This window comes from Parasteatoda tepidariorum, chromosome X1 (assembly GCF_043381705.1).
Source record: "Parasteatoda tepidariorum isolate YZ-2023 chromosome X1, CAS_Ptep_4.0, whole genome shotgun sequence".
NCBI classification, from domain to species: domain Eukaryota; kingdom Metazoa; phylum Arthropoda; class Arachnida; order Araneae; family Theridiidae; genus Parasteatoda; species Parasteatoda tepidariorum.
The window spans coordinates 80654797-80670336 of NC_092214.1; the positions used below are offsets into that span (position 1 = coordinate 80654797).

Consider the following 15540-nt stretch of genomic DNA (forward strand, 5'->3'; position numbering starts at 1 on the left):
ATATTTTCTTACAATATCAATACACAAGAACATATATACAATTAGGAAACTTAACGTCAAACTCATTTAAACACTTCCAAATTTATTTTGTTATACATGCTTACAAAGCTAGTTACAAAAACGTGTATTAGCTTTCTCACATAGTCAGAGGTTTAGGTTAGCTTTTAACGATATTTTACCAATTAAGAGAAATTATAATACATAACTTAATGGCATTTATTAATAATTCTAGACAAATGACTAATACAAGCAAGACGAGGGTTTATGCACAGGTTACAAAGGTTTTGCTCACTATTATATAGGGAAAATTTGGTAATAAGGGCAAAAAAATTTTAAAAAATAATTTATTTGGATAGTTTTAAGCTTTTAAAAAAAAATAAATTGGAAATTGACTTAGGTTTAGAGGTTTTCAGATATTTGGAGCTTTTAGATTTATTCCTTACTTTTTAGTAAAGTCTTGAGGTTTAAAAGAAAATCTAATTGAAAATCTATTTTTCCACAACGTCACATCTATTTTTTCATAGCGTATTTATAAACAGTAACACAAAAATTGATGTTTTTGAAACACCCAATATTTCTATCCATTTCTTCACTTGATTTGCTTTAAGGCAAAAGAGACGATTAAAATATAAAATCAATGATTTTCATATGACATATCAATTTGTTATGCTGTATTTAAAAAAAAAAGGTACAAAAAATAATAACTCAACAATGCGCAAAGAAAAACAATGACACAAGCCATTTAACTTTTGATCTTAAAATGCAATTTTATGGTTTAAGAGATAATTAAGCTAAATAATTGGTGGTGTTATAATTTAAGTTATAAAATTAGTCATGAAATCTAATGACATAATGAAGAGAATGATTTAGCCAAAAAACTAAGTATTTGGTCAAGCTGTAGCCAAATATTGATCTTATTTTTTATATCAACCAAAATACTACATTGATATCTTCATATAGTTCTTAAACATGCTCAATACATTACTTAGTCTGATTGGTAAAATATTTTATCAGAATAAAAGATTTTGAATTCTTTTTTAATATGATTTCATAAAACCAGGAGTTATAGTTGTTCGACTTTTATCTGTTATTAACTTCAGTTATTAATGCTACTATATTATAACTCCAGTTTTTAATGCTACTTATAGAGATTATAGTTTACTTAACTTTATTATATTCTTATAACCAAGGTTTACTCTAGGCGAGGTTTGATTTTGACTCTTATACAAATAAAAATAATAATACTGATAAGGAAAATTTTAATGCCAAGAGTAACTGTAACAAGAAAAAATATTCTTTTAAATTATCCAACTGACCAGAAAAACTGATTAATAAATTGTGATAATAATTTCATGAAAATATGATTTCAACGTGCTTTAATAATATTGTAATGATTTAGATTAAGCGCGTTCAAAATCATGGATGGTCTACTGGACAGGGACCATTAGAACTCCTTTCAGACTACCATTAAACTAATGTTAATGGTCTGAGATTTTTTTAAAAATGTTCAACTATTTGTGTTCAAATTTTGTATTTTACCATTTAAAATTACATTCTTTAAAATGATATAAGAAATAATTATTAAAAATTATTTCTAGCATGGATTATTTTTGACTAAACGATTACAGGGCTGCCACTGGATGAAAACAAGAAAAATAGTTGCTTTAGTTGCATCATATATGAAAAAAAGTCTCCTAAATAGTCTCCAAGATATATAAAATAGTTGCTAACATCATATCCTCCTCTAACATAATTTTAATTATTTGTGCTTTAATAGTATAAAATTCAAATAATATGCAGTTAGATACTCATATTTATAAAAAATGTACATTTATTTGTGGATTTGCCAACAATACATAGATAGAGGAATGATTAGGGAACTGCTGTAGAATTTTTAAACATTTTAAAAATATCTATTTTTAGTTTTACTCTTTATGAGGCATAAAGCTTCAGATATCATATAAGAAACAATGGTTGTAATTAAAGAAAAAACATTTGTAAAAAAAAAGCTAGGGTCTAAAACTTTAGGCATTATAAAAAAATGAAGTAGAAATAACAATTACTCTCATACATAAATTTTTTTAACCTTACTATAAAATAAAAATTTGTATATAGCATATTCATATAATAAACAAAATCTGCATTCTAAAAGTACTTAAATAATTTTGAACAATAATATGAAAGGAAAATCATATAGGCACAATTATGATTGCAAAAGCACGCTTCTGTAAGTAGCACAAGCAGCAAAAATCGACATAGTAACGAAAAAAAATCTCATATTCGAAAAGGGAAAATTAAGCACTTTTAGACATTTAAAAAAAAAAAGAAATAGGTAGTGCAATTTAATTCATTTCAATTTTATTTCGTTTATTTTTCATAACGATACATTTCCAAATTTAATGCTTATCAAAAAAATTATGATCACAACTCGACAAAACGAATATCACCATGTACCTTTTCTTCTATTATAAATCGCTCTAAAAAAATTAACTACACATTTTGAGTAATTAAAGACAATTTTTTTAATTTTGCTACTTTATTCAAATTAAAAGAGGGGGGAAAACATAACCCTCAGAGATATTACAATACCTTTCTGAAGCAGGAGCATTCACGTCGTACGAATTCAAATTCTATCAGTCTGATTGGTTAATCATGTCTGTCTTGCTTTTGACAACAAACAGTGAGGAAGAATAAAGTTAGGATAAAACGAAAGCGAGGCAAAAAAAGTGGGGGAAGGGGGAAACTCATGAAGCTATTCTTGATTATAGTCGCTGATTGGCTTAAAAAAGTCGCCGATTTTATGCAACTCATTGCAAATTAGTTGTTATTACTCATATTTCTACTAAAATAGTCGCCATAGTAGCTATTGCTTTAAAATAGTCGTTTTAGTCGCCTTTTTAGTCTCCAATGGCAGCCCTGCAATTATAATGGTGTGCAAAAAAATTTTCATTTCACCTAGTCAAGTTCTTAAATTTGGCAAAATATGCAAAAAGTAAAATTAACAGTAAGGGGTCTTAACTTTTAGCCACTCTCTTGACCAAACTATCGAACCATATTTCCCAGTTTGTTACTACCCATCTATCCACCCACCATGTGTTTGGAATTCAAATGCGTAAAAAAAAAACTAATTTTGTAACTTAAAATATAGTCCATACCAACTATTTCTCATATTTAAGATCAAGCTCTCTAACCAATAAGGTTTGACAGGGTTCCCACTCTTTCAACAAAGGAAAAATTAAGCACTTTTAAGGACCTTTTTTTTGAAGAAATTAAGGACTTTTTTGAAAATTTAAGGACTTCAGAAAATAGTGATTGTTTATGTCTATCATTGAATATGCATACGCCACCAGTGACAGTGCAAATTATTTACCTTCTTAAAAAAAAAAAAAAAAAAAAAAAAAAAAAAACAATTTTATAATAATGTAAGCACTGATACAATCGCATTAATTAACAGGCTCGCCAAAGAATTACCAGGCAAATCTGCATATTCTTAAGAAATAAAAATAATAGCGCAACAATCTAAAACTTTAAAAAAAAAAAAATTTACATTGCAACAAAACAAATTATAAATAGTTACCAAATATTTAACTTTCTTGTTAGAAGCAATTCATGCTTTCTTATTTAGTACTCAGGAAAAAAAATTAAGTATTTCTGAAAAAACACTTGGCTTTCATCAATAAACTCAAAGTTCTTGATGAAAAACCTAGGTGGGCTAAGATTCTTCAAACCCTGTCTCTTACAAATCTGTTTAATTTTTAATACTATCATGAATTTCAAAAAATTTTATGCTTTCTATAAATTTGCAGTTACTTACTACATATTGAAATATTATGCAAATTTATTTAATTCGAGATTTTAAGAAATAGTTTTCATTATGGATTCCCTTTAAAAAAATAAATTTTCCCTGATACTTCTTAGTGTTTACTTAATTCCTATACTTTTTGATTTTCTAAACGTTTTACTTAATTCCTATAAGCAGATGCATAACCAGTAGAACTGAATTTCCTGAATTCTGTCAATTTTGAAAGTTAGTGTGGGTCCTAAAAACTGCCCCCCCCCCCCCAAAAAAAACACTCTCTTCCATGTGCAGTTCTTCCTTGTCCACACTATTCTTTTCTTTTAGAATGCTTCTCTGTTCTCATAGAGTATCATTCTAGGCAAAGGGCAGAATATATTAAGGAAAAAGCCAATATATTAATAAAACAACATGTTTTCTTCCCTTGTCTGTACCCCCCCCCCTACACACATTAATTTTTGTCTCTCTAAAATGCTTTACCCTCGATGCATGGTCTAATTCTAAGTGATAAAAGAACTCTTTTTTGTTTTAAAAAATTCAACAGAAAAATTGTTGCTATCAACCATAGTGATGCTAAAAAATTAAGGACTTTTAAAAACCTTGAACCAAAATTAAGTACTTTTAAGGGGCCTTATTTTCCAAAATAAAAATTAAACACTTTTTAAGGACTTTTAAGGACCATGGGAACCCTGTTTGAGGCTTAGAACACGAAAATTGCATCACTAGATTAAGTTATTCAGCAGAGTGCTCCATCTTTATTTCTATGCACTGTAAAATATGTTTAATGCTAAATTTCGAGTGAATCAGTGATATTGTCTATCATATTAACACTTACTGGTCCCTCAGACAAGTAAATTTTTTTTATGATTTATGTTATTTAGAAAATTTCATTTTAAAAAGTGGGTGATTTTATTATGTAATGAGATTAGAAGTGGCCAGTGTACCTAAAAATTATGCATGGTGAAATTTCGCCTAGAAGCAGAAATCTGGTGAAAATAACGTTTTTTCTAAATAATTATTCAAGCTTATAAAATTTCCCTAATATTGAGTGAATAAAATTAAACCTAATGAATGAATTCAATATTTTCTAATTAATATGAAACTGAAAAATAATTAAACAAATAACTATAACAAAGTTGAACAATTAACTTTTGAAGAATTTACTAAAACTAGGTCAAAAAAATATATCATTTCATAAAACTTATATTTCATACAAAGTTTTAAACAAAATCTTTCAAAACTTTTAAACTATTTCTTTTTAAATTAAAGAGATTCATAAAAAAATTATAAAAGCAACAAAAACTCTAATTCAGTCGACGACACAATTTGGCCAATCCACTACAAGATAACCTTTTAACAATACATTTTGTTATGCATAGGTAGTTTAAATTAAAGAATAAATTTCATTATCTGAAACTTTAAATAAAAAGTTTATTGAATTTAAAATTAACTAAAGAATTGAATATAATTTAATTTCAAACAGCATCAAATGTTTACTTCAACATGAGACGCATGGTGGGACCTAACATGGGACTTTACTGATGACACATCACTGCTTGAACGTTTAGCACAATATTCCTGGTACTGTCTTTCAGCATCTTGATACCTATGTGCATCCATCCATATGGTCTCATGTTTCAGCACAGATGTTAAGCCTAACAAAGAAAAACAAAAGCTTATTTTATTTAATAACAAAGCAAAAACATTTTGAAGCAGTACTATTAACATACAAACATGAGATCTATTTCATTAGTAACAACTTTTTTAATTTATTTCAACCATAAATAAACTGGACAAATACTATATAAAATGCAAATTATGATGAGTAACATATTTCAGAACCTATCTTAAACAGAAGAATAAGTGTTATCCATTGAGTATATGATATTTAACTAAATGATCAAGAAACTGAAGCTGTAAGATATTATCAGACAGAAAACTTCATTTGTTTCAAAAATACAGTGAAACCTCCTGTTATGGACACTCCTGCAAAACGGACACCTCTCAATACGGGCATATTTTTAATGCCCCGGGAATCTTCTATGAATAAACCATTACGTACATTCTCCGCAAAGCGGACACTCCCGTAACCGGACGCGGACAGTCATTTTGGTCCTGAAACGTTGTTTTTTATCTCTACAAACCGGACACTACTTTTTCTAAATAAATTGCAAGCTAAAAAAATGCAACTTTTCACCATTTTTAAAGCATGTAAATAAAACTTTTTGCCTTATCCATAACTAAAAATATTGTTAAGCTATTTCACCACCGAAAAATCAATCTTTCTCCTGTCACCTTGCCTTATCTTTGTAAAGAAAGGAGAGAAAATGGTACTGCACTCCTGAAATAATTCTGACATCGGCATCTTTTGATCTTTTCATCTGGACCACACAGGTTATGAGACCCCTCAAGTTGAAATGACTTCTCTCAATGCTTCTTCCCCATTGAAAATTTCTTTAATTTTCTTATCAATTTGAAGACTGTATTTAACACAACTGGGGTAAAAAAAAGAGAACAGAAGTATAATCTTTGAGGTGTTTATATAAATGAAACATTTATTCAGACACTTGATAGCTGATCAATTGTGAATAATCATCTCCATAGGTCCTCATGACTTACAGGTATGCATTACTTTTTTTTCTGTGAATCATGGGAGGTTTATTTTCCAAGAAGGTATTAACCATGTTCCCTATCAAATGATAAGTAGGTGTAAGGGGATGTGAACCTAATAATTGAAACGGACTGAGGACAGTACGCTCCTATTTGGTATCATATGTCTAACTTGAGTATCTATGCTAATAGGAAAATTATATTTATTTATCTGTAGCTACATCCAGAATTATGTATTTATATCAAACTTCTTTATATATTCTTTTTTATCTTTCTTATTGTTTAAATAAATATTCTTGTAGATATTTACAGTATCCTTGTAGATATTATTTAATTGTTTCTACATTTTTTAGAACATTCTAAAAACAATTTACGGTGTTAAATTTCGTTATTAGGGTACCCTTCCCGTAAACGGACAACTCTCATAAACGGACAAATTTTTTGGTCCAATGAATGTCCGCTTAACGGAGGTTTCACTGTATATAAATAGGAAATAACAGTTAACATGTTTCAAGAGCCCAAAAATAGACACCAATTTTCAAGACTTGCCAGATGTGAATGAGAAGAAACAAAAGTGATTTGAATTATAAAACGTTAAGTTACAAGAATGTCGCCAGACTCTGCGTAAAGTCTCCCCCCCGACAGGGGGGCTCAAACAAATTAATTCAAAATATTTAAATTAAAACGAATTTTATATTTTAAATTTTTTTCTCACATAATTTTTTTTTAAGTGTGTTTCTAAGAATCTAAAATCTCTAATATTGATACCATAATGTGCAGATTCCTTTTAATGTAAATTTAAATCTAATTTTTTTTTTCTGTTATCGATGTATTTTGTACTGTATGGTGCAATTTACCATACATTGTAAGCGTAAAAATTACTTCTGTAATAAAGAAAAATAGTTGTAGCAGTATCCGCTATTTCAAAAAATTTCTACGCTTCTTACTCTCATAATGCAAAAATTATTTGTTAATAAAAATTTGAAATTTCATGCACATTTAACAAAACATTTAAAGAACATTTTGATATAAAATGTTATTTTCATATACATCAATTGGCTTTTGAATCATTTAAATGTTTTGCAAATGAAGTTTTAAGTAAATTTTTTGCATCCACGTATTCTATCTAAAAATATCATGACCCGTTTTGAACGAACTTTGAAATAGTTATGCCCATAAAATTGTAAAATTTGTGGGGGCGGAGTTATCAACCATGCCAACCTTCATCTATCAAAAGGTACCTCATGACTGAATCGAGTTAGCATGTCTTATATACCAGTGAATTGATGTTTAATATTCGTAGTGGTAGTTACGCGACAATACTCCCCCACCAGAATTTTATCAGGGACAGAATTCGATGAACGGATCTCACTAGTTGCTGTACTTGTGAAAGACCGGGAGNGGAGTCACCGGGTTTTAAAGAGTGCTGAATGTGAGAGGTGTATTAACTTCACAGTCGTAGTCGCTCCTGTGTTGCCATTAACAGTCGAGGTTATGCAGGCAGAAGCTGTGTTTAATCGAGACGTGACTGAGTAGCAACAGCGTGAGGATTCAGGGTTCATACAAAGATCAGAAGAAGAAATCCAAGGAGTCCAAAATTTTAAGGACTTATCAAAAATTTAAAAACTTTGTGTAAAAGATAGTTTTTTTAAAAAATTAAAAAGCAGTTATTATAAGGAACTTGCAAAAATGTACATTTTGAATTTAATTTCTATCCCTTTTGAAATAAATTTTGACTTTGTCAAACTTCGTCAAGAAAAATAAATTAAGTTATCACTTTGACACATAAATACATTTTCCAATTTCAAATATTTTAATAAATCTTGTTAAAGTACAGGTGTTAAGGATTGACATAAAAACCTACCAATCTATATTTTTAAATTTGAATACATAAGAAAATCTAAGGCATTTTATACAAAAAACAAAAAAAAATCACAGCAAATCAATTAAGTTTGCTTGTAACATGTAAAATTATTTGCTGTGACTTTTCTTCTTCTAACTCTTGCAATTCAATTTTTATTCTTTTAAAAGTTTTTTTAAACTGCTAGATTTTGACAGCTAAGTCATATTCAGTGGTACAAAAGGCTAAACATGGCTTTGGAGCAACAAAAAAGCAATTTTGGAGCAGCGAAACGAAGATTTGGAACATATGTAATAAAAAGAATTAAAACAAGAATTTTCAATTTTGTTCATTAATAACAAGTCTTATTTTTTTTCCATTTTTATGAAGGTCCCTGCATTAAAAAATTAAGTTTCTATTTGGTATCTTCCAATGCTGTTAAATATTCTGCTATCCTCGACTTTTCCTCAGATAAGAGGATTTGTTTGCTTTCTATAATCAACATGTCTTTATTATGTAACCCATCTTTAATATTTTTTTTAGCTGTGGCTAAGAGATCCTGAGAAGCCTTCAATTTTTTTTTTGCAAATCAATTTCAGCAGCTTTCAATCTGCTTTCCTCAGTTTTAGTGTTTTCACATTCTTTTCACTTTCTTTTTCCTCAACCTCTAATCGAGCAGAATAATTTTTAAATGCTGCACGAGCCACTGTAATCATATCTTTGTCAACTTTAAAGTTATTTAAACCCCCTATTTTGTTGATATGTGACACAACTTGTCTCAAACCATTAATACTGTGTGAATTTAAACTTGCCCTATTGTCAAGTAGCTTTTTGATCACACTAAAACTTCTTTCAACATCGGCATTCCCATGTGGTATGCACAAAAGAAATTTAAAAAGCTTTGCTAAAAGAGGATATTTGATATTTCTCAAATTTTCTTTCTTCACAAAATAGCTTTTCCAAAACAAATCAATTGGTGCATAATCATTTCAGTCAGAAGAATAACCTTCTGGTTTTCTATGTAACCTCGTTCATTCATCTAGTAACAAAGATGCCTTAATAGAAGTGTCTTCCATTCTCATTACAGGATGCAACACTTTAAGATGGAACAGTAACCTATTTTAAAGAGGCAATGCTTTTAATAACTTTTTTGCACATGCCATAGACCTGACACCTAAATACATAAAAAAAATTTCTGAAGATAAGGATGTCATCACATTTGTGGTATCTAGTCCAACATCTATTAAATTTGAATTTTGCCAAATATCTGCGTTTTCCACATACAATGATTTTAAGTACTTTCCTGACAAACTAAGAAAAGCAGAACTCTTTAAGAAACGCCCTAACAATGCCTTAACTAGAGACACCATTTCATCATACAGCAAGTGAATCAATGGTGTCTCAGTTTGGAAAAGACCTAAAAATTAATTTAATATAGCTAAAATATTTCTTTAAAAAAAAGAGCTTTTGACAAAAGCAATTTTAATAAATTCAATACAGCGTGGCTCATACTATTTTCTAAATTAATAATTACTTTATTTAATTCTGTAAAAGGTAATTCAAGACTAATTAATTTAACTATTATTTAAGGTTATGAAGTGTATTTTCCTTTAAAATTTTAATAAATGTTATTGGTAATAGCATATTCAACAAAACATTAACAAGATTAATATTGATCATACTGAATTCATAAAAATATGTAAAGAATTAATCAAATTAAGAAAACTTTAATACATTTTTATTACAAATGCAAATTAGTGAATGGCCCCTAATAAATTTTTATTAAAATTGGTTACCTTGTACAGTATTTCATTAATGAAATGATTAAAAATAATTAAATAATTTTTAAATGCAAATTCAATGAGTATTGAAGCTAAAAAAAATTTGCCAGAAGTAAATTATTATATTGTCCCCGCAATCATAATATTTCACAAATCTGAGATAATTAAAAAAATTTATATCAATTGTTTTAAATTAAAGATCATATTTAAATCATTAAGAGATGAATTAAAGTATTTTTGAATGACAAATCTGAAGAACATAAGATTTTTTGCTGCATTTAAAATATTGAAAGCCCTTCTCTTCATGCTTGCCTCTAAATATCATTAAGTTTTTTCGTTGAACAAATTAAGTGCACCGAAAATTTTGAAAGTAATAATACAATAATAAAATGCAATAAGTAAAAAACAGAAAAATATTCTTTAAAAAAAATCACTTATGTAAAATCAATGTTTAAATACAATATGCAATTAGTGGATGGTCCCTCATATAAAAAATTGCGTTTAAGAAACTCAATTAATTTTTATCTTTATTAAATTAAATGAATAAAGGGGAGATGGAAATTTTGAAGTTATAAAGCTTTGTGATTCTTGACTGCTCTGAGGATCAACATGAAAATATGTACTTAGTGAATGGTCCCTCAAATTAATTCAAAGATCATGGTACTAATCTATAAATAGAATAGCGCAAGAAGGCCCTTAGCTTGCCATTGACAAAGTTGATAGCACTTCAATAACTATGAAATTAACAAGATAAATTTTCTCTTGCTATTAAAATTTGGCAATGTTTAGTTGGTCCCCGAAAATTCGAGAGAAGTTTCGGTTCCATTTCAGAGAGTGGAAAATGAAGCCTGAAATTGAGAATATCTTGCCATTGAATCCAGAATCCCTTCCCATTGAATCCAGAGCAACCCACATGGCAGTAGCTTGGTTGCCGCAAAATTGTCACTTCACAATACCCAGGAGAAAATATCCTTTTTGGAGCAATTTAAGCCAACTACTTCAATTTGGAGCATGTTTCCACAATTGGCGCAGCACTTTCACCACTGCATATCATTTAGTTTCCCAGCTTGGACAGCAAATTCATCAGCGGACTTCGTAAGTTCATCTATGCAAAGCAATAATCTAAGGAGTTTCTAAGGACTAATTTGGAAATCTAAGTAGTTCCAAGTACTCCTTGGAGACTTTTTTATTTCCAAGGAGTTTCTAAGGAGTATAAGGAGTCTGTACGCACCCTGGGATTGTGTTGCAGTCACAAGTAGCAAGTCAATTGTTCAATGCGGATCATCCAACGAAGTGGGCGTTACTGCGTGTACAAATCACGTCCGGAGGTCACCAATGTGGGGGGCGGAGTTATCGACTGTACCAACCTTCTTCTGTCAATAGGTATAGTTCGTTCACCTGGAGTTGGCACTTGACTCCGCCTTCATCACGTGGTATCGGATGATACTATTTCGCTATTTTGGGGAGAAGGATGTGAACAAGGCTGCTGCTATTTGATCGTATGACAAAAATATTTATTTCGCGATCTTCATGTGCATATTTTGAACCTGTGCATTTAATTTCATAAACTTGTTGATATTTCTCTCTTTTTATTGAATAGTTTGCTCTTTTTTGAAATATTTTGCTAGGAAAAAGTTTTTAAACATAAGTTAGCTAGAATAACGAAAGGTATAATAGCTGATGATAAAGCGAAGTAAGTGACTGAAAAAGAATTCACTGTTTGTGTTTAGCCTCCACACGGTATCTTATAAGTAGTCTGTGCAGACTGTTTAAAAAGTGAACAGTTAGAGAGCATGAAACCAAATTCTATTTTAAAAGTGACAGAGAGGAGTTTGTCATATATATTTGAGAATTGAATCTGTAGTGGTAGACAAGTAAATAAGACAAACTAATCATATTCAAAAATTAAAAAAAAATTTAGACATATATTTGCTAACACTCTATTATTTTTACTAGATTTTTTACTAAAGGGATCTTTGGTAAACTGGTTTGCCTTCATAGTGGTCTGATTGGACTACCTATAAAACACCGTGTGGAGGCTTTGCGCGCATTAGAGGTTATCTCGATTTCAAGCGGGGAAATGCTTTTCTCTTACTTCCCCCCGCTGAAATAAACTCTGCGTCCGAGGAGGTGGAGCCAAGCGCCAACTCCTGGTGAACGAACTATACCTCGTGATTGAATCGAGTTAGCATGTCTTATATACCAGTGAATTGATGTTTAATATTCGTAGTGGTAGTTACACCACAAGACAATTACCTTGACTTGGTGGCAAAGAACATTCCATGTAAGAGAAATACATAAAAACTCTTTTCTCCCTCTATTACTATATCATACTCTATTGATTTTCAATTTAGACTTAAGAAACACGATAGATATGTCCGTTATCAAGAATACGAGAAATCATCAATTGCTACATATTATTAGAATCTTAGGCATGAGTTCAATTTCAACAGTGTCAAAATTATTTCCATCTCAGTCCACATCAGCTCATCTTGATTCCCTGGAATCTTGTTTTATTCATATGAATGTTCATTCCCTTGTTAGTGATATTTAGCTCCTCCCCACCTCTCTGTAGCATGTGGAAATGCATTTTATCCTGATTTGCTTATCTCTGCCACTGTGATTTTTCTTGTTTTTCATCCTTTTTTTTAATCTTGGTTACTGTGGCTTTTCTAATTCTGTTTCTCATCTTTATTTTTCGTTGGTAACTTAACAAGGGCGGCTCCAGTAGGGGGTCAGGGGGGCAATTGCACCCCTGTCGGCCATGGCCAGCCCCCCCATCAGGAANGCCAAACTTAAAATATGCTAATTAGTTGGTGCAGAAGATATTTTTTTAAGTTATGAAATCAGGCAAACGTGCTAACTCTACCTACATATATATATGTAGTTGTTGTTGAATTTGGATATTTGTCTCTCAAAATATGGATGGTATTCACAATATGGAAATTAAGATCCCAAAAGTCTTTTTAGGTTGAAAGTTTGGGCTCCTTTATTTAATTGCAGTTTTTATGCATTTCGCCATGTCTCGAGAACTTTTGAAACGAATTGAAAAATTTTTGCACCTCATAATAAAATTCATTAACCTCAAAAATAGTTTTTTTTAAAAATTATTTATTATTAATAGTCGGAACAATTTTGAATTTAAAAATATACACATTTTTATATAATTTTAAAGAATATTAATTTAAAGGTAAAATACAAAATTTGAACGAAATCTGTCTATAAGTTCTTGAGAAATTAAATGTTAAATATATAACTTTTTTAAAATTGAATAATTCAGGTTTATTTGATTGATTTAGTGCACATTAAATTTTGTATTTTGTCATTTAAAATGACATTTGTTAAATTTTCAATTTAGAGTTATTTCGACTATTCTCTTAATAAATAAAGCAATATAAAATGATTAATACTTTTTAAAAATTATTTTTAACAAGGAACTATTTTTAGGTAAATGAATTTTATTATTGTGTGCAAAAACTTTTTAGTTCGTTTGAAAAATTCTCGAGATATGGCTATTTATTTCGAGAGTAAAGAATTCGAATCAATTGGAAAAAAAGGTATGCTTATTTTAGAAAAAGTACGTGTCTAATTTAAAGTATTTTGAGTTTTAGAGTATTTTGAGTCTAAGAGTTCAAACTTTCGTTCATAAGTTATTCAAAGTGTTTGCTTTTTTGCACATTGTACATACACACAAACATAAGTTATTTTTTTAATATTAATTGAAAAGTTTTCAATTGATTATATTATTTTTTTTTGTTGATTTAATTTGAATAAATATTTTTTTTTTTTGCAAAAAATTTTTATTTTATATTTTGAATTAACGTGACTTAACACGTGACTTAATACTATATATTTTTAACTGTTAGAGGGGGGGGGGCACCAAAATATTTTCAGTGCTTAGGGCCTCAAGAGGTCTTAATCCGGCCCTGCATGTAAGAGAAATACATAAAAACTCTTTTCTCCCTCTATTACTATATCATACTCTATTGATTTTCAATTTAGACTTAAGAAACACGATAGATATGTCCGTTATCAAGAATACGAGAAATCATCAATTGCTACATATTATTAGAATCTTAGGCATGAGTTCAATTTCAACAGTGTCAAAATTATTTCCATCTCAGTCCACATCAGCTCATCTTGATTCCCTGGAATCTTGTTTTATTCATATGAATGTTAATTCCCTTGTTAGTGATATTTAGCTCCTCCCCACCTCTCTGTAGCATGTGGAAATGCATTTTATCCTGATTTGCTTATCTCTGCCACTGTGATTTTTCTTGTTTTTCATCCTTTTTTTTAATCTTGGTTACTGTGGCTTTTCTAATTCTGTTTCTCATCTTTATTTTTCGTTGGTAACTTAACAAGGGCGGCTCCAGTAGGGGGTCAGGGGGGCAATTGCACCCCTGTCGGCCATGGCCAGCCCCCCCATCAGGAAAAATTTAAAGTCTCGTCCGGAAAATAGTCTGGTCACATTTTTTTCTAAATAATGTCTAATCGCATCCGGTGTCTAGTTTAACAATGTATGGGCAAAGTTACAAGTAGTGCAGTGAAACTACAATTACATAGAATTTACAAGATATTTTATTAATTTTTGTTACTACCTAATTCTTAAAAATAAATAAAAAAATCAACTACAAAATTTTTTATCAGGCATTTGTAAATGAATTTTGATGACATTATTTAGAAAAAAATGTGACCAGATTATTTTCCGGACGAGACTCTAGCTGAGAGTAATTAATCATTCAAACTATCTAGTATAAATGTGTATGTGTAACTTTAAGTTTAACTATTTTTTAGAAAATTAAAAAATCTTTTTATTACTAACTTTCCCTTCTTGGGATCTTATTGCAAGTGAAGTTACTTATGATATTGACAAATTTTTAATGATAATACTTCATTGCATAATCAAAAGTAGCGATATATGTAACAGTTTTATAAAATTAAAACAAATGTCAACAAACCTTTAAATTATCATAAAAATTACTGAAATTGTTAATTTAAAAAATAAAAAAAAAATTCAGTACTTTCTAAGAATGATTTGAATCAGCTCAAATATTTTTTTGTCTACTTAATTTCATATATATTTAAAGCAGAGTCGAGACCCCTTTTTCTTTAGCTATTATATGCATAGACCTTGTGAAGAAATCTCTAAAAAAAAATATATGACAACTGAAATTTAGTAAATAATGAAAATTTTATCCTAACGCAACAGATTAACAGGAAACCTTTACATCCACTTATTAAATAATATCAGTTTAAATTACAAAATATCAGAATAGTATCGAAGAGTTTCTAATCTGTAATGAAAAAAATTATTAACCAATAATAAATTTTGCACAATAAATTTTTCATAATAATAAATTCAACGTAATTCACAAATTTTCCGTATAATTAAGATTGTGACAACATATTCTGAACTAAATAAAAATTATGCATTTAATGAGTTTATTTTTATTTTTAGTGATTATACATGCAGTAATATATATATATATGTCAAAATAAGCATTAACTCT

At 29.4% G+C, this 15540-nt stretch overlaps 1 protein-coding gene across 1 annotated transcript in view; it reads right to left on the reverse strand.

Moving 5' to 3' along the window:
- LOC107445468 (probable elongation factor 1-delta) overlaps positions 1 to 15540 on the reverse strand; it is a gene marked incomplete at its 5' end in the record, with an annotated part of 71948 nt that overhangs the window by 45111 nt on the left and 11297 nt on the right. Inside the window, 1 exon segment of the mRNA XM_016059859.3 lies at positions 5294 to 5451. Coding sequence (XP_015915345.3) covers positions 5294 to 5451 — 158 coding nt within the window.